The sequence below is a fragment of the Montipora foliosa genome, chromosome 12 (assembly GCF_036669935.1).
Source record: "Montipora foliosa isolate CH-2021 chromosome 12, ASM3666993v2, whole genome shotgun sequence".
In the NCBI taxonomy this organism is placed as follows: domain Eukaryota; kingdom Metazoa; phylum Cnidaria; class Anthozoa; order Scleractinia; family Acroporidae; genus Montipora; species Montipora foliosa.
In genome coordinates, this window is record NC_090880.1 from 24,426,097 (window position 1) to 24,445,261 (window position 19,165).

Here is a 19,165-nt window from a genome sequence, read left to right on the forward strand (position 1 = left end):
GCTTAGCACGGCGAAATTTCAAGCAAGTAGTTTCGAATAATTTTGCTGGAAGCTCATGTTCGTAGAAATACCCGTAATACATCGCGGAATGCACTTGCGGGGTCTAAATTAGAACTCTCTTTCTCTCTCCGAAGTTGAGTGATCGTGTTTGTTTGAATAGTAGGTTTTTTTTCAAATCCAGCCATTTGATGAAGTACTATTATTATTAAAATATCGAGCCGTTTGTATTGGGTTGTAGGCTTGACGAAGTTGAAGGTGCAGCTGATGTTAACGCGAAACTAAGCAAGACTCTTAAGAACAGAGAAGAAAAAATTGAAAGCCTCAAGGGCAAGTAAGTATGTGTTCATTATTTGCTCATACTTAGTGCACACAGAAAAATGACTCGATTGTCATTGGACAGGAGCAGTAGAGACCCAATTAAATTACCATGGCAACCACGCGCATACAACCAAGACCGGTGAAATCGAAACAAAAATGGCCGTCAATAGTCTGCTAACTATTGACAGCCATTTATTTAATCAATTGTAATTTGACAAGAGCGGTAGAATTTTATCTCAAATTGTGGAATCAATAATAAGTTACTATGGCAACCACGCTCATGCGAAAATCGAAAAAGAAACGACCGACGGTAGATTTGCTACTTTCAATATAAAAGACATACAAAGAAAATTCACCTCTGGACAAATGTTTTAATAGTTGAAAGTTTTCCACAAATTAAAGGAACCTCCACTCTTACTACAGAATAAGTTTAAACCGAAGGAAATTATGTTTACATACAAATTTGTTCGAAATTTGTTGTTAAAATAGTGTTTATATCAAGAAAAGTGAATGTTAAAATCGCTTATTTTCACTTTCAATTTCGCGAGCGCAGCCATCTTGAATAATTGTGACGTGTTACGGTTGCCCTATTGTTCTGATACAAAGAGCTTTTGTCTAATAACAATAGGGCAACCGTAACACGTCACAATTATTCAAGATGGCGGCGCCCACGAAATTTGAAAACAAAAATAAGCGATTCTGAAACTTATTTATTTCGGATACAAACACTTTGTTTGAAAATTCTCTAGACTGACTTGATGTAACTGTTGTTTCCTGTTATTTGAAGTTATTTTTTTGTTGATGTAGAGGTTCCTTTTAACGCAATCAATGTAAATTATAACAAATGTTCCTCGAGAATGGTGGATAGAGGGAGATCTGTTGAGTGTATTATCAGCGAAAAATATCATGATCGTCTGTTACAACTCAGAAGTTGAAGGGATTTGAAAGTTCTCAACTCGGACTCGCCCAAAGGCTTGTGTAATTTGGAGACCTTCCAGAACATCTCTTGTACCTACAAATTTCGAATAGGGACTGCATTAAAATGATGATATCAACATTTCACTCTGCAGTAAAATGTTGATATCAACATTTTAATGTGCGATAATTTATAAACTCTGCAATTGGCTATCTTCGTCTCGTGTATGTCTATTCTACACCGTGTTCGATGTGAGGTTTATGTATTCGTTAATAGGGTCAGCGATTTACAAGAACAACTCGACGTTAGAGAACAACATCACAAGGAGGGGAAAAGGAAAGCTGAGGAGCGAATCAAGGCGCTGGAAAAGAAGTAGGTGCCTTGTTAAAACATTCTTCACAATACCATGTCCTAACGTCGGTTGGTAATTGCAATCAACGAAGAACTGATATTTTCTTATCTCAGATTAGGTAGTAGCAATTGGTTTCATTCTGGTCATAAATTCCCATCAGTCACGTTTTCTAAGCGAGTACGAGGACGAAACGTTTACCAGTCTTTACTTAAATGGGAAGACCTGACACTCAACTGGAGAGAAAAACAAAGTGAATTCGAAATAGGCTGTTGTATTTGCTCAACCCAGCCGAGGTAGCGGAGATCTCTCCCTCTTCTTACTCCTTTATGCGACTATTTACTTCAGTGTTTTTGTGTGATTTTGTTTCCAGTATAACCCTGTCAATCACAGCGTACAAACTTTGCGTAAAAGTGTTGCTACATGCAATAATACCATAAAATAAACTCTGATAATTGCTTTAGAAAGCTAACTTATAGAAAAATATCTGGCGAGATAAAAGAGTAAAATAAATATGTTAAACAAATTAAATTGATATGCCCTTAACCTTTCTTAAACTAGCTGTAACTCAGTGAACTCAAGGCTTTTTTGGCGTTGGAGTTTCGTTTGCCACACAACGTTGCTCCATCGAGCTAACCAAGAAGGGACTTGATGTCCTCTTGTTTTAATTAGAGGAGGCCGATATAAATACTTATGGGGCACCTTAACGCAATTATTTCCAAAGATAAACGAAGCTTCCCACCTGAAACAAAGATTAACAATTTTACGTCGAAATTTCGATTTTTGTTTGTCGTGCGTGTTTCACATGCAGCGTAAGAAGTGGTAGACATTTGGACCTAAGACGGAGCTTTTGAGGGGAATTTGTGTATTCTTGGTGACACCAGAAACTACTTTGCAATGCAAGAGCCCTGTGAGAGAACGTGAATGCTACAGAGAATGTGACTTGAAATCGTATTGAGTTAAGGTGCACATGCAAAATAATACGGTTGTTAACAATGAAAAGCAAAGAAAAAAAATAAGAATGTTACTAAAAACAAATGGACAGAAATAGATTGGGAATTTTCGAACTATAAATAAAAAGAAACGATAAGTAGACTTGATTGCTACTTTAGCAGTTCTTCGGTTTTGCAACGTGCCCGCGTGAAACTAAAATGCTTAAAAGTACAAAGTGAGAATGATTTTATAAAGGATCGATGAAGTTTTAAAATCATTGACACTTAACTATAAGTTACACTGAAATGAAGCAGAATAATGATGAAAATAAAACAGGAGTACTACAAACAATTTCGTTTAAAATACAAACAAAAAAGCGAAAGAAATGCACCGCTCAATTACGATCTTTCTATCATTGATCCTCAAACCTTATGCAATTCGCTTTCATACGCGTTCAAGGTGAATATTGTGTACAGGATCTTTGAGGCCATTTTGTAGAACTTGACTGATCAAGTTTATTTGCAGCTTGGAAGAACAAAGCACTAAAAAGGTCCAGCGACAAAACAGCGTTAAGAGAAGGGACGATAAAATTATAGACTTGGAAAGACGAAGAACGAAGTAAGTTCCCTTCTTCGCTGCAAGGTTAAGACGTTTCTGCACTAACGGCCTTGTAGCTCAAAATGCCACTGTCGAACAAGGCACACCGCACCAACAAAATTGAAACGAAAGTAATTAAGTTGGCGACTCGCGGCAGACGAAGACAATTAAATGAGCCAATCATGCGAGCACCCAGCGGAAAACGTGGTAAAATGGGTGCGAGCCAGTCAATAGACCAATTTCGGTGAAAACCGAGGGAATCTGGCATTGTGCAGCACGGCTTTCTTATTACTTTTCGGGCAGTTCTATGTTAAGCGTCGAATTAATTTTCACAGTGTTGGGGTTTGACGTTTCCGCGTTCATTGATTGGCCGGAGAAAGCACTTTCCCCTCCATTTTATCGACCATTGAGAAGCCTATTCAAAAGCACGTGTTCCTCGCTCTACTTTGAACACTTTCCCGCGCTCAGCGCCGGCTGCATTTTATCGCATTTTGTTGTGATTGACCCATGAATTGTCTGTTTTTTATTTTTCTGGTTTCCCGACGTTTTATTGAAAAGCTCTCGAACAGTCTTTTGAAATTTCATTCCACTTAACTGAAAAACACTTGGTTTCATTCCACCTAAATAGGCCTTATTAACGATAGCCGCCATGTTGGTTTTCAAATTGTCATGCAAATTAGCCATGTGTTATCCTGGGGGGCAAACATTGGAATAAAGGTAAATTGCGGAAAATCGGCACGTCGAAGTACTCTTTAAAATTTAGAATTAAGTGCCTTTTATAATAACTTTATATCTTTTGATTACCTTTGACATTTTGACTTTTACTTCGTTATCTGCTCATTTTTCACTGAAAAAATATCGAAGTAACTTTTGTAATCGTTCTATTTTACTACTTAGGTGATGAACATTCAATGACCGTGAAACCAATCATCTGTGTGGCTAAGATGTTCGTTATAACCTCTCGAACTTGTGTTGTTTGCCCCCTCAGAAGCGTGTAGCTAATTTGCATGATAATAGCAAGTCCAACATGGCGGCCATCATGAATAAGGTCTATTGAAAAACGCTCAAAGCGTGTTTTGAACCAAATCGAGGAAACTATTATTTTCATGTTTGAATTTCGAGAAAACTTAAAGACTTTCTTTGTGAGAAACAAACTTTTGATTGTATGATTAACCAAAGTAATATATTTTTTCGCGTTTAACAATATTTTGGTAACCATGATTAATCCTTCGTAACATCGTAATTAATAATTCTAACAGACTAAACCGAAAACGATCTAATAACATTTAACTGTGCTTAATGATTAAGTTCTGTTCTAATTTATATAACCTTTCCACTTCGACTTATTATTGTCCATTTCCAACATAGACCACTTTGTGTCACCAGCATATTATGGAGACTAAGATTGCGTAACACGTCATCTTTAAATCTCCTTGCCATAGTCAGTCTCACCAATGAATGGCATTTGGAGATGACATTGTTTAGTAAAGACCTTTCCTCCTGTTGTGGAGGAAACAGTCACTTCAGCTCTCGCTATTATTCAGTGGACAGGTCACAAAACACGCTGGGGTGGTGCTTATTTTGTCTTTGTGGTAGAGACTCTACTGTTAGAAATCGGAAGTGCCTTTTCTCCCAGCAAACGATGGATAGAAGAGGAGGATGTTTACTTTATGCCGTTATTTGGTTTGTGTGTGATTCTGTGTTCAGGTTCACTCCACTGGTCAATGAAAAATTAGGGAGCAAAAAATCTACGATAGCGACGTCAGCGAGAACGGCTTTAAACAATGGCAATCTACGACAAAACAAGGGCTCTGCAGTTGCGTTACGACTTTCGAACGTTTCTTTCCTGTTCTGGACAATGATTTCCAACGGAAAACAGCGTATTTTAGTTTTCTTGTTCAGAATACAACTCCGTTTTTCCTATTTCGTTTTCTGGGTATTTCGACTACTTTGTATATGTTAAATTTACCGAATAACGTCGAAGAAGTTTGGGAGAAGTATTTTATAACGTGAAACTTGAAATGAGGTTTTCGGTGATATCGCCTTCGTAGAATGATCACTTCAGCCTCGGTTTCAAAGCGAGTCGATTTTTTGAGGTAGTAATGCTTTTGGTCCCCACATGAATGGAAAATAACTTTAACAAGGAAACTTTTCACTCAGACTCGCTTTGACTAGGGTTTTAGTGAATCCCAGAACACTTCGTCATGTTTCGTGTTTTCATTCAGTCCGTCGTTTCCCTTCCGATTTATCTGCCTAAAGACTCGAGAAGGCATCGCATATGTGAAGCTGTGCTGTGAGTGAAAGTCATACTCCGTTTCCATTACCTACACCACTCTTTGCGGGAAGTTTGAGCAGGGGAGCTGCCTTTTCTCCTTGTGCGTAGCGTGATGATTTTCTAACCTTTCTTTTCCTTTTCCTCTCTCTCTTCCTCGCAAAGAAATCGTTTGCTTTGCATGGCGCCGCTGTCGTCGATCAGTTTTAATGGCATCTTATTGATTGAACGTTAAACAGGTTGGAAGAGTACATGGAGGAGAGAGAAGTGCAAATCCACGACTTGCAATCTCAGTAAGATAATTACATTTTCATTGTCTCAGGGAAAGTTAATCTGCAAACAAGCTCCTCATTGGTTATTCCTTCGGTTTGCTCTTGAATGGCAAACCGTCAAAAGCTGAGGGATTGGGGAGAGCGAAAATTTTGTTATCAAGTTTCAACTTCCTTTCCCGCTCGCCCCAATCTCTTTAGTTTTTGGTTGCATGGCATTCGTCGCTCCAGGATAGCTTTTGACTCTTAATCGAAAAAAGAGGCTGTATACCATCTAGATGAAAATCTGTAATAGGAAGAAAATTTTGTTCCCACCACAAGCTACACGAAGCTTATCTGCTTTCAACTTGCGAATCATGTAACGAGGACAAAGAAAATACAACTTTTCAATGTCGGAAGAAAACAACCGGTAAATCAAGTGTCATTCAGATGCAGGGATGGCGCAGTGGTGAGAGCACTCGCCATGCGTCCTGTCTTAACAATATGTTCGCCATCGTGCTGTCGTGATTCTTGTCGCCTAGTGTTGGCAATCTTTTTATGTCAAATTTGCCCTTTGTTACCGAGTGGTATGCCGTGCAAATTGGGGTGATGATAATGACGATGTTAAAGCTATGATAGTGATTATGCTGAGTACTATTATTAGTAGCATATTATTCATGACAATACGTTGATACTTTGTCCAGATTGGAAGGTACCCTTAACAGATATAGAAGACTGGATATGACTGTTGGAGAAAAAGAGATGGCTATAGCCGAGTTACAAGCAAAGTAAGAGGGGAGAAACATTTGTATCTGTGGGACATTACAGAGAGGATTCACCACTTTAATAGAATAGCCGTTTTTACAGGCGAATTATGCGTCTCTCATGTTATCCTTCTAGTGTAAAGACGCGACGAACTATGGAAGACGCAAAATCCGCCTGTGACGAACTTGGGCAAGCGGCGGCGTCTATTAAATTCCTCAAGTATAAAGACAGGCACAATGCGTCTGGAGGAACTATCCAGTTTAGTGCGTCTTCGAAGACGTGCTAAACTGAATAGTGGATAGTTCGTCCAGAGGCAAAAGAAAGGTTTGCCCAAGTTCGTCCCAGACGAATTATGCGTCTCTAGCATTGAAAACGGCCAATTAGGCAGGGTATTCATCACTGTAAGAAGTTTCGAGCGTTCGCCTTTTGTCTTAGCGAATATTATTATTCATTTGGATCAAGTTAATTATTTGAAAGTAAGTTAATGTACCTTGACTGTCAAGTTTTCTGTGATAACGACGTAGCTAGTTTTAACTTGTATTGTAAGTATGGATTCGTTTCCGCTGTAAGTTAAGTGTTCTTTTCAAAAATGGAAAATGATTGCTTAAAAATGTACTTAAACTGAAAGCCGAGACAAACTCGCAACCTCGAGCGAAATCTGCTTCTCGTGATTCTCAGTTTTTGCGCACGTACTCTTTGTGATATAGTTCCTTTGCGAGGTGAGACCAAGATTTCTTTCTCAAAGTTTCCGTGAATGCCAAATGCTGAAATGGCTTTATGATTTACTGATTCACGGAATGTCTATCGTTGCGTTGCGTTGCGTTCGTAGACTCATCGAGGCTCAAGATGACACCAGGGAGATCAAGAAACTTAATCACATCATGAAGACTAAAGATGCCAGAATAGAAAATTTGGAAAGCAAGTAAGTTGTTCAGCATTATAGTGTAATTTTCTGTTTAGAACTTCCTACAGTCAAGCCTACAACCTTGGTCACAATTTTTGACGCATTTTGAACTTCCTTGTCCATATCGAAAAAGCTGTTCTTGACACACGAAGACGCACTATAAAAGACGTGGTGCTTTAGGCACATGCAAATGGTGTATCAATCAACCGTGAACGCAACGAGCTCTGTGATAATTTGTGCAACAAAAAAAGCCCCTTATGGCAATGTGTCTGTAGTATGTCATAAAATATTATCTGTCGTGCTTTTTTTAAAAAATCCCAGTCCTTTTTTCTCGCGCTAGAAATATCTTTTTGGGCTTTCGTCTCTGTGTTGCTGTTTGTTGATCATCATCTTGGATAATTTATCTGTCGTGCCAGAGTGAATTCGAGCAAAAGTAGTGCGTGAAGCGACCCCTTTTATAGTGCATCTTCGTGTTTACGAGCTAAATTTTATCATAACGGATCTCCTCACCTCCCAAGGAACGTTGTGGAGATATACCTTGGTTATTCACGCTTCTTCCTCGATGACAGTGGAGACTTCGATTTCAATTAGCGTCACGAAGTGTCCCATGCTCTTCTCGCCAACTTCAACATCACTCGCGTCTGGGAATACAGACAATTAAGGCCACAAAGCGTTCCCTATACTCCATTCCTCAAGTGAAGATAAACATCTGCATTAACCCTCACGAAAAATAATACCTACACTTAGCTTATTGATAAAAACAAGTAGAAAATGCTTTTACTTACAGTGCGACACGCCTTACCGTGGCCACCTAACAAAGTTTTTTTAAAAATGTATACGCCAATCAGGGTGAGCGAATTTGATTGACAGTCACCCTTCCTTTCAAAATTCGCACGGTTGTAGTCGAACACCCGGAGACGCAATTTGAACAACCTCAAATTGGATACCTGTGATTGGACACCCACGTGATCGCGCGCCAATTACGCGACAAATAGGCGCACACAGAACCAATCAGATTCAAGAATTTTGTAATAGTTACGATTATATATCAAATTGGTCGTGCGTCTAATTACCTGCATTTCCATCTTGACAAAGGTGAGTTCGTGCTAATGCCATTGTGTCATTGTACTAAACACGAAGACGCACTTACAGGGGAAAGCGGTTCACCCTCTGTTGTTGTTCCAATAGACAATTTTCGAATTCTCACGGCTGGACTGGATCTAGCATGAAATGGAGGCTAATGCGGGCAAATTAATTTGTGTGTGAAAAGATTTGCCCACATTAGCCTCCATTTCATGCTGGATCCAGTCGAGCCGTGAGAATTCGAAAAGGGTCTATTCAGCCAAGCATGACTGATAATTCAAGGTGTCGATCAACAGTTGCTCCGAAACGGAGAGGGACCTCAGTAACGTTTTACTGAAATGTTGCAAACGGATTCCCTTGAAGAACGTTCCGTCCTTGCGTTCATCGTTATAATGCTCTCTATGCGTCGACGCCGATTAACTAATGACCCGCACGTGTTAAGGGTGCTGCGCTAATTGTGGCGCGCAGTCTTTAAAGTATTTAAAGGCGGGATACTGCTACTAATCCCTTGTTTGGGGAAAACTGCAATTAATATTTATGTTTCGTTAATGACTTCGTTTCGATTTGCTTGTTTCCCAGGCTGGAGAATATGAAAAGTCATGTAGCCAGCCAGCAAAGCAATGTTAACGCCAAAGACGATAAAATTGACAATCTCCAGAAAAGGTGAGTTAAGAGGCATCTTTTGCTATTTCCTTTCTTTCTTTACTCTAATTCTCACACCCCTTCCAGGTCATCTCTCTTTATCTCGCCCTCGATCGCAGCTGCCATAACCACTGATCTCAAAAAAGACTGGATCGAGCATCCATTGTTTAAAATGCAGTACAATAAAGTCGCGGCGGCCATAGACCTTTTTTGCAGGTACGGCGGCCATTTTGATTCCTATTGTTTCGAAAGACATTATGGGATGCTCAAGAGGCAAATTAATATGTATTTGCCCCCTGGGTATCCCATAATAGCTTTTTGAAACATTATAAAGCAAAATGGCCGCCGTATCTGCAAAAAGGTCTATCTTTTTGAGATCACCTTGAGACCTCATCGTAAGAATTCACACAAAGCAATGTGGTAGTGTATATGAAAGGGTTTACGTTTATTGCTATAACTTCACTGTCCATACGAAGCTTTAGCGCAAAAATTGTCACGAAAGATGGGTCCTCGGGCTTCAGTAACAACACGTTGCGAGATACTCTTTTTTAGTTCACTGGCCGACACCTGTTCTAGGGTAAAGGTGTTAAACTTGTGGAGGGTAAACGTGCGTGAATTCTGGATGTTGAAAGCAACATCTTGGCCTAATTCCTACGAGTCTTCTAAATCCTAGTGGCTTAGCATCCGAACTAGAGGTCGAAAGGTTTTTGGTTCGACTCTTGCTTGGAACACTTCGATTTTTTTCGCTAATTCCCCAAAGGGCGGGAAATCGCCCTCGAGTAGGTCACAATCGGTGTCGCATTTTCCTCTGATTGGCTAAGAATGTGGCAAATATAATTTTCTAGCCAATCGTCAACCGGAGTAATGAAATATGAAAACAAGCGCAAAATTATTTTCAGCATTGAATTGGCAAGCACTTTGGTAAATAACGTGGTCTGTATTTCTTTTTTTTCTGTCAGGTTGGATGAAACACTTAAGTTAAACAATAAACTCGATCAGTCTGTTCGCAAGAAGGAGGAGAGCATTCGCACACTGGAAAAGACACTTCAAGCCAACGAAAATAGGTACAGTAGAGAATTATGTCCGGGACATGACATTTAGGAAAATGGAGCGTTTATCTCATTTCGTGCACTTCTGGACATAAAGGGAGAGAAGCAAAAACCTTGGACTTTCAATTTGCTGAGCACGGCATTGAACTTTGCTGAGAAATCTCTATGTAGAGGAGAAGCTGGCCGGTAATTTTGGTGACAGAGCGCAAGACTTTCGTTCCAGAGGCAATTGGGTGAAAACTCCTACATGCCAGACCAACTGTCAGTTCTCCATTATTAAATGTGCTGAAAATAGGAAGTTGTGGAGAGATCCGTTTGTGGAGGGAAAGGCGTTGATAAACTGCTATAAAACAAAGCACATGTTAATCAATAGTGCTTTTTTTTTGTATTTTAGGGAAGAAGAATTGCAAAAGTCCCTCGAAACAAAAACTGAAAGATTGTCAGAATACAAGTCCAGGGTCAAAGAACTCGAGGCGAACTTAGAAAACAAGGAGGACAAACTGACTGAGATACAAAAGCGGTGAGTCACTGGACTCGCTCGGTTTTATCCTGTATTTGTCAATGAACCGTTTCCAGATATTTCTCTGGAGGTTGTTGTGAAGAAGTAAAATCCCGCGAATAGGAACCTGAGCGATTTAGAACTGAACTACGCTCTGAAACATGGCCATTCGTATAAGAAAAGCAAAAAGATCACTCGATTCCTTTGAAAAGGCCTTTTTGTTAACAAGGGTTATTCATGAATGAGGCCGAATGCTTGGCATTGTTCGAAGAATATAAATTACTGTTTAATTCACTGTTGAAATATCTTTATGTCTTCGAAAGGATGTATTGTTTTGATTGTGCCTCGTGGATAATAGCGCGAATTGACCATTGGCTTGAACGACGCGCCATATGTCTTGTGTATCCATTTGAACGTTAGGTTTAATTTCTTCATGTGAACTAAATGAAAAAGTGGTCGTCAACCAGTATCTTTCTCTATCCATGTGCCTATAAATAGCCTCTAACTCCGCGAGGTCTGTCACAAGAAACGTCGTCTGTTGAGTACGTCCTCTGTTGGCCAATTATCCCTGTGCCCAATTGATGCCACACCCTTCTCTGCGCAGTGCCTTAGTTCCTTTGCAAACTCATGATCCCCTTGGATTTCTTTGTAGCTTGGACAACTTGAAAAACGCCGCATCAGTGGACGCTAAGCTCAGTGGTGTATTAGAAGAAAAGGATTTAAAAATCGCGGAGATGGAGCAAAGGTATTGGTCAAGCCCAAACTTTTAACTTCACTGACTCCATTGTTTAATGATTCGCGGAACCTTAGCCCTTCTAAAGAGATGCTTGGTTTCTTCTCTGCAGGGTAAAGAATTTATCCAGCTCTTTTGGACAAGTAGACAAGTTGGAAAAAGCTAAAAAGGAAATGGAACAGAGTGTGTTGAGTCTGGAGACCAAGTAATGTCACGAAAAATATTTTAACTCGTCATAAGGCTGTCTAACGAGAAATCAGTGCGTCTTCGCCTTTCTTTTGTCGTAAGAAGCCACTGAGGTACGCGTTTTTACTTGCGTCGCTATTGCGAACAAGAAACAAAAAAAGAAACTCTACCGGATTTTCACCTTCTGTGCTACCGGCATCCCACGAAACAAGCGTAAAGGGTTAGTGGAACCGGGGACCCGTTTCTTGCAGTCCAGATAACGTTTCTGGCCCAGGAAGCCATTTGTAAGACTGCCGCCCACTTGTTTTAAAAAGCTGTTCTTTTAGTATGTTTTCAATAGAACTAAAAGCAAAATGATTGTGAAGGTTGATGACTTGAATCTTCTCTTTTCCCAAGATAAAAGGGCATAAATTGGTTACGGGTCGTACACCCATTGAAAGCGTTAACAGTCACATAGCGAACTGACATCACATTATGAAAAAGGATAAATAACTAAAGGCTACAGGAATCAAGTTTCCACTTGTACTGGCTACCGTACCAACGTAAGGCTTAAGAGTTTATCATTACCTGTAATGCAAGGAATCAGATCGCAAATCAGTACCGGCACTCGATTGCTTCAGGTACTTAACATTGTTGAGCATGTGGGTTATTATTTGCCTGCAGACTAGAGGAAAGCGAAAGCCAGAACAGAAGACTTAACCACAGTCTCAAACAGAAGGAAGCAAAAATAGAAAGCCTGGAGACACGGTAGGATGCGCCTCAAGTCAAGATTCTCCTAAACCAGCCCCAGTCATGAGACCATGCCGCTTCGTTTTAAGGAAAACCAGCATTTTCCTTGATTTGCGTTAATTGCTAATTTCAGTTAACGTTTACAGTGTCCCCAATTAGTGCTCCAGCGCTAGAACGACTAGACACTTAAATAAAGTTCGTTTCCTTTCCTTTCGTTTCGTTTTACTGTCTATCTGATCGTATTAGCGAAAGCGGTTCTGCTCGAAATTGTTCCACCGTGTAGCCATTGCTTAAGCCTTTTCACAGACATCGTTTAAGGGGATAGCTGTATTAATTAATAAGATATTGCATAAGTACCTTTGTCGAACCCGTCTTGTGTTGTAAACTGATTTAATTTTAATAATAAAAACACTTGCGTACAGTATCTCGGCCTACGCTCTCAAAGCCATGCTCTCGGTATCTCGGTGTCGTCACGTCTAGGTACCCAAATCCTTTCGCTTAGTTTTTACGCCCTATGTTATGTAATCTCTTGTTAAGCATCCGCGTATGCCTAATGTACCCTATTTTCCACACTCGTTTCGTAGGGTGGCTGAAATGGAGGCGATACGAGATGTCAACAGTCAGTCCCTCAGCACGGCTCTGAAGCAGAAAGACAGCAAGATTGCGGTGTTAAATCAGAATCTACAGCAACAGGAGAACGAAAATATGGCGGTGGAGGCTAAGTAAGTAGAAGAATTGGCAGGAAAGGCTCCAACGTATCCTTTACCTGAAGACCTGCCTAAAATGCCTTACAAGCAGTTGTTTCCTCAGTTTACATTCAACTGAAACTTTTTTTCCGTCTTTGTTCATTTATTCATTCGTTCGTTCGTCCATTCAGTCTGTCAGCCTGTAAGTAGTGCGCGCACTCACTCACTCACGCACGCACGCACGCACTCACTCACTCACTCACGCACTCACTCATTCATTCATTCATTCATTCACACATTCTTTTTTATGGTTAAGGTTGGAAGAAGTTACTGCACAGGCCAATGAATTATCTCGCTCCCTTGAGCACAAAGAAGAACAGGTGCGAAGCCTGAAGACAAGACTGGAAGAAGCTGTCCATCAGAACAACAAGATGACGAATGCGGCCGAGCTAAAGGATGACAAAATAAAAACACTCCAAGAAAGGTTGGTTTTATTTTTAATTTATAATGTCTTTAATAGCCCATTTCCGAGTTGCTACATGCCTCAGTTTCAAAGCGAGTCCTGGTGCACAACCATTCAAATGGAAATGAGTTGCGTATTTTTATGCAAATCAAACTCGTTTCCCTTTCAATTGTTGAGAACCGAGACAACAGCAACTCGGAAATGGCCCATTATTAGGACGATTTAGTTACCACAAACCAACGATATGTACTGAGGTTTTGCATGGCAGCCATGTTGCATGGCAGGAACAATGAAAATGTTTTGCATAAGAAAGAACATTTATTCCCATAGGAAAAAGAATCTATTGTTCCTGCCATGCAACATGGCTGTCGTGCAAAACCTCAAAAGGAAATCATGAAATGCAAGAGGAAGTTCATACGATTTCTTACTCATTATATACTCAACAAAATTATTTCATTGCTGGGTTTCCATAGCAACGTCCGTATTACACGCGATTAGTATTTTGCATGTCAATTACAGAATGGACATAATTTAATATTCATTCATGTCTACTGCCCTGCATCGTAAATACCCATACAGATATCCCACTTAAATTCTATCAATCACTATCCACAGACTGGAAGCTTCTTCTAAGGAGCAACAAAAGTTGACAGAGGTTAGCAATTAATTCCTTTTTTGCTATTATTTGTTTTCGTAAATTATTAACTTGCGGGCCATCTCACGAACCAGTCAGAACGCCAAGCACAGACTTCAACCGCCACGAAACGTGAAAACAACTTGTACAAGAAGAAGCGCCTTAGCAGGGGCGCAGAACTTAAAAAGACTGTTTCCATCCAATCTTTAGCCTTAGAGATGACGCGGCATAAACCAAATATGAGAGTTATCCCTCGTAGTGTGAGCAAATCACAGTTGGCTCTATAATTCACTTGTAGAAGGGTTTTCATAGCAATCTATCGATTGCTATGATTTTTCATTACTCATTTTGGTGATTGCCTTAAAAAAAATTCTCGCCAAATTCTCAGCCAGTCAGAAGAAAGAGCAAAGCCAACGTGATTCGGCTCGCTCGCGTTTTCTCGCACTTTTAGCTGGCTGCACCGACTTTTCTTTGTGTTGTGATTGGCTTGTTTGATTTTCTGTTCCCGTTGAGATTGTCCAACGTAAGAACTTAACTTTTAGTCTGCGTAGCAAGCGTTCCAGTTCGAAAGAAGAGCTTCGAAACGATTTTCCGCAAACTGGCCGCGCGAAAGTTGGGTCAAGAGAGAGGCTCTTGCCCCAACTTTCGCACGGCCAGGTGCGGAAAATCGTTTCGAAGCTCTTTTGTCGAACGGGAACACTTGCTACGCAGGCTACTTAACTTTTGGTTATTCGTCATCTCACTGAAAGGCGCTTAATTGGCGTGCATCTTTCTAGCGAATCATAAAGCGTTGTAGGTAGAGGTTTGTGTCCTCAGAATTTTAAGCTGCATATGTTGCTTCCCGTTCAGATGCTGGAATCGCAGGACAAAAGAGCTGAAAAGGAGAAGGCCCAAAAGCAGAAAGGCAATTCTTCACAGACGATCATCTTTAAACCAGCAAACAACACAAGGTAGAGTATATTTTTATTTCCTGGACCTCTCTGCTTGGTTGAAAGGCTTTTGTCTAGGCCATAATCCGGTGACTTAAAAAAAAGGTTTGTTACCAGAGTTCGCCTTAAATGGTATGTCGTGTCAGACGTTTGCTGATTTAAGTGTCAGTAGAAAAGAATGGGAAATTCTTCCAAGACCATTGTCCGCCTTGAAGAGCTATCCGTCTCCTTTGAGAACAGGGACCGTTAACTTCAAGAATTCAACCGTGGATTCTCTTGAAGCTTCCGAAAATGAGCTAGCGACCCAGTGATCTAGCCGTTGCTTTCTCAATAATCCGGCTATTATTACTTCTAAAAGTTAGTAGAAATTCGTTTTTTTCTCGTCATCATAAGTAAATTCTTTTGATAGGTCTGAACAGAACACGCTGGAGATGCTGTCAATTGCTGATAGAAGGGTCGCTGAGTTGACAGAGGAGATCATGATGCTGGCAAAACAGGTAACTTATGTAAACGAGACCTGGCATTCTCGACTGGACAACGCGCGACTCTGAAGTATATTCCACATTACGTTAACTGCAAGCATTCTCTCTTTAGCGTTTGCTTTTTGGGTGGGTCCAAGTTATGTCAATGATGTACATTGATAAGTGTTAATGACAGCTAAGTCTCATCGTTTCATAGACACACCAATCAAACACGCAGTAACATGCGTAAAGGGCTTCAGAAATTCTGTTTGAAACTGTTGTAGTCTTTCTTTGTTCTTACGCCGGGCACCCACGAAACTAGCCACGCGCATGTTGCTTTCCTTTGTAAAGCAAAAGAAAGACTGCTCGCATTCTCCAAATAATGTACCAAGAATTTTTCATAACACATATAGGAGGAAGAAATTTACGTCCTAGTTGTAAGGGGAAATAAAATTCTTCGTAATAGCCCATTTCCGAGTTGCTGCATGTCTCAGTTTCAAAACGAGTCCTGGTGCACAACCATTCAAATGTAAATGAGTTGCGTATTCTTATGCAAATCAAACTCATTTCCCTTACAATAGTTGAGCACCAAGACTCACTTCGAAACCGAGACTAACAGCAACTCGGAAATGGCCCATTCTTCGGGCGTTCAGACAAAGTAGATTTATACTGTGGAGTTACCGACTTGCTCAATGGGTGGGTTATGGAATTAAAGTGAAGACTGGTTGAAGTAAGATCTTGCGGTCCATTTGGTAGTGAAGAGAAGGATAGTTGTCAATCTTATGAACATTCGTTGGGGTCCTGATCCTTATCAGGACCCCAACGAATGTCAAACGGTTGGTTTGCTATCCCTGTGTCGTTCATTAAGACGATTGTTTGATGAACGAATGGCGTGACGTCACTTTCCGCAAGGGCTTCCGTGAGCGCTAAAATCGCTGACAAGAGCAAAGTTTATCTTCCCTGAAAGTACTGAAAATAATTCAAGTAAACAGGCCATTTTCGAAATATCAAATATTCAGCTTGATAGTGAGGCAGTGAGGACAAAAACAATAGAAACACGTTTGAATGAATGTGAAAAAATGTTTACATATTATCCACTTTCCTTTGTCTTTGTCCTCACTGCCTCACTATCAAGCTGAATTTTAATCTATCGAAAAGACCTATTGAGTTGTGCTTTGAAATCTTTATCATCACCGTTTGTACACCACTTTGATTTCCAGAACGGCACGGTCACGGTCCAAAATGAGGCCATGTCGGCGAGAAATGCTCAGTTGCAAATTGAGAATGAGTCAATGAAGAATGAACTTGAGAACGCAAAAGCCGACTATGCAGAGCTACAAAGCGACATGAATGACGTCAGAGATTACTATCATCAGGTGGATGTCGCTGCCTCTAACATGGAACACAGATGTGAAGTAAGAGCTCGCTTGATTATAGTTAGTTTGCAAACCATTCCATTCCCTAGAAAAAGGGAAAGGAACTTTAAGTATCTGATCTTCTAGCGCTGCCGGAGCACCAATTGCCGGGACACTGTAAGTTGAAATTAACAAATCAACGCAAATCAAATCAAGTGTTAGTTTTTGAGGAGAGGAGACAAGCGGAGTACCCGGAGAAAACCTCTCAGTGCACGTGCAGAGTGGAGAGTCAACAAATTCAACCCACATATGACGCTGAATCGGGGAACCGCGTCCCCGGCCCCATTGGTGGGAGGCGAGTTCTCTCACCACTGCGCCATCCCTGCATCTCCGCACTCCTAGAGACCGACAATTATGGAGAAATGTGCAATTGTTGCATGGCGAATGTGAAGAGCGTAAAAAAGATCTACATTTCGTGTCATTCAACATAGCGGAGATGACTAATTTGCGAACAGCCTAGAGAACTGGGTATTTTGTGTTCTCCCGTAACCCAAAAACTTGGGATTTAGTTATTTTTGCAGAAAAAGGGGAAGAATGTACAAAAATCCAAAACGCCCTTTCTGAGCCATTATTTTGATCATGAACTACTATCACCCATCGGCGTTTGCTATCAGGCGTCTCTGTCGGGGACCTTATTTCCGTGATTTATTTGTTGTGAAATGCTGGCCGGGTTGTCAATACGATGTTCAGGTGGAATGAATGACGTGGTGATTTTTTCTTATTAGATGCTAAGTCAACTGAACGCAACCCTTGAAGAAGAAAACAAGGCGCTTGTTGAACAAGTCAATAGACTAGTCGAGCAGGTGAATATGACGTTCCGAATAATTGTTCTGTTTAACGTACACTCTTATATCATCCTGTACTTATCAAAGTGTCTGTTTCCTTGCGCTAGAATCAAGGTCTCCTTGTGAAGTCATTGGAAGATAAAGATCAGTTTATAGATGATGAAAGAGCTTTCTCGTGAGTATTTATTTGGGCCCTATTCCCTCCCCGGGTTTCCGCATCCCAAATAGTGGATTCCGGATCCTTAGTCGTGGAGTGCGGATTCCAAACTCGCGGTTTCCACCGAAATGGATCCTGGGTTCCATCGAAATTTGCGGATTCCGGATTCCAAAGCCTCACATTTGCTGTATTCCGCCGGGATTCTGAATTCCGGAATCCGGATTTCTTCACTTCGGGCGAACGAGAATTAAGATATAGAACGAACTCTCATTCGACCCACTCTCAGGTGGCTTGATCGCACAGTGGTAGAATAGTGTTCAGCGAAATCGCATGCCGTCTTGGGTTCCAGACCTTTTCATCCCTGGATTTGTTTCTCAAGCTAAAGGGACGGTGTCACAAAATTTAGCCACATTCAGCGACTGTTAACTGGCAACCAAATCACACGAAACGTAACAGTGGCTACTCAACACATCGAAGGAAGGTCTGATTAAAACGGCAATTACAAAAGAAGTCAGGGAGGGGCAAAATTGAAGAAGATTAAAATATATTGCATTTGGGCTTAGCTTTCGAAAACTTTTCAGCTCAATGGTTTTTCGAAGTTTATCTCTCTTGTTTGTGAGTTAAATTATGTCGATTTGATTTGAGTTTAAAAGTAATTTCTGGGTTAACGTCAACTGAAGTTTTTGCATTGCGAGTAGGGGCTAGTAATTGTTGAAACTTCCGAAACTAGTTTTACCAGTTACCCGCCCTTGGGACACATACTGAACTGCACTTCCGTGAAATAGCTCCTTAAGTTGTGTCACTGTTTGTGACGATATTTCGCTAGAAAAATATCGTGTTATATCTGAAGTTCCAATATACGAGTTTCAGATATTCTCTCCATAGTACCTTCATTGTAAGTTAATAACTTGTGTTTGTTCGTTCTTTCAGGGGTCGTATTTATGCTCTTCAACGCCAGAAAGAAAATCTTGAGAAACAAGTTGACCTGGCAAACAAAGCTTTAGCAGAAAGTGTTGCCAAACCTAAGAAGTGAGTCATTTATTTTGGCCCCCAGAAACGGAAGTATTTTCTTATTCACTGGTCGGAACGTCGGAGTCGGAGAAAAAAACAATGATCTTTCCCGCAGAAAATCGTTAACTATTCTTGGGTGGTTCTGTCGCTGGATCTTGATTCACTTATTTTCATGACTGTGTTACGAAGTACTGAGAGCTATGGGCTTTTTTTCTTCAACAGAAAACCAAACTTTTTAGCAAGAGTGATGAGAAAGGCTGGATTGAAAAAGGTACGAAATGACTAATATAATTTTTGAAGTTAATAAATAGACATGACACCAAAGAGTTGCTTCGTCTGCGTGGGTTTTACAGGAGTGAAGCTCGTTAGAGGTGTCTATTAATTAACTTTATGAAATCCTA

General features: G+C 40.5%; 1 protein-coding gene across 2 annotated transcripts in view; it reads left to right on the plus strand.

Moving 5' to 3' along the window:
- Positions 1-19,165, plus strand: part of LOC137978413 (girdin-like) — a 65,929-nt gene that overhangs the window by 43,662 nt on the left and 3,102 nt on the right. Inside the window, exons 35-56 of one of the 2 annotated variants that reach the window (XM_068825323.1) lie at positions 239-331; positions 1,511-1,606; positions 3,042-3,134; positions 5,625-5,678; positions 6,338-6,421; positions 7,228-7,320; positions 8,965-9,048; positions 9,987-10,091; positions 10,471-10,596; positions 11,228-11,320; positions 11,421-11,513; positions 12,158-12,241; positions 12,808-12,945; positions 13,226-13,393; positions 13,988-14,027; positions 14,856-14,956; positions 15,345-15,432; positions 16,617-16,811; positions 17,537-17,614; positions 17,704-17,771; positions 18,684-18,782; positions 18,987-19,035. In XM_068825323.1, the coding sequence (XP_068681424.1) occupies positions 239-331; positions 1,511-1,606; positions 3,042-3,134; positions 5,625-5,678; positions 6,338-6,421; positions 7,228-7,320; positions 8,965-9,048; positions 9,987-10,091; positions 10,471-10,596; positions 11,228-11,320; positions 11,421-11,513; positions 12,158-12,241; positions 12,808-12,945; positions 13,226-13,393; positions 13,988-14,027; positions 14,856-14,956; positions 15,345-15,432; positions 16,617-16,811; positions 17,537-17,614; positions 17,704-17,771; positions 18,684-18,782; positions 18,987-19,035 (2,122 nt within the window). The remainder of the gene's footprint in view (positions 1-238; positions 332-1,510; positions 1,607-3,041; positions 3,135-5,624; positions 5,679-6,337; positions 6,422-7,227; positions 7,321-8,964; positions 9,049-9,986; positions 10,092-10,470; positions 10,597-11,227; positions 11,321-11,420; positions 11,514-12,157; positions 12,242-12,807; positions 12,946-13,225; positions 13,394-13,987; positions 14,028-14,855; positions 14,957-15,344; positions 15,433-16,616; positions 16,812-17,536; positions 17,615-17,703; positions 17,772-18,683; positions 18,783-18,986; positions 19,036-19,165) is intronic. The other variant, XM_068825324.1, reaches the window with a different exon arrangement.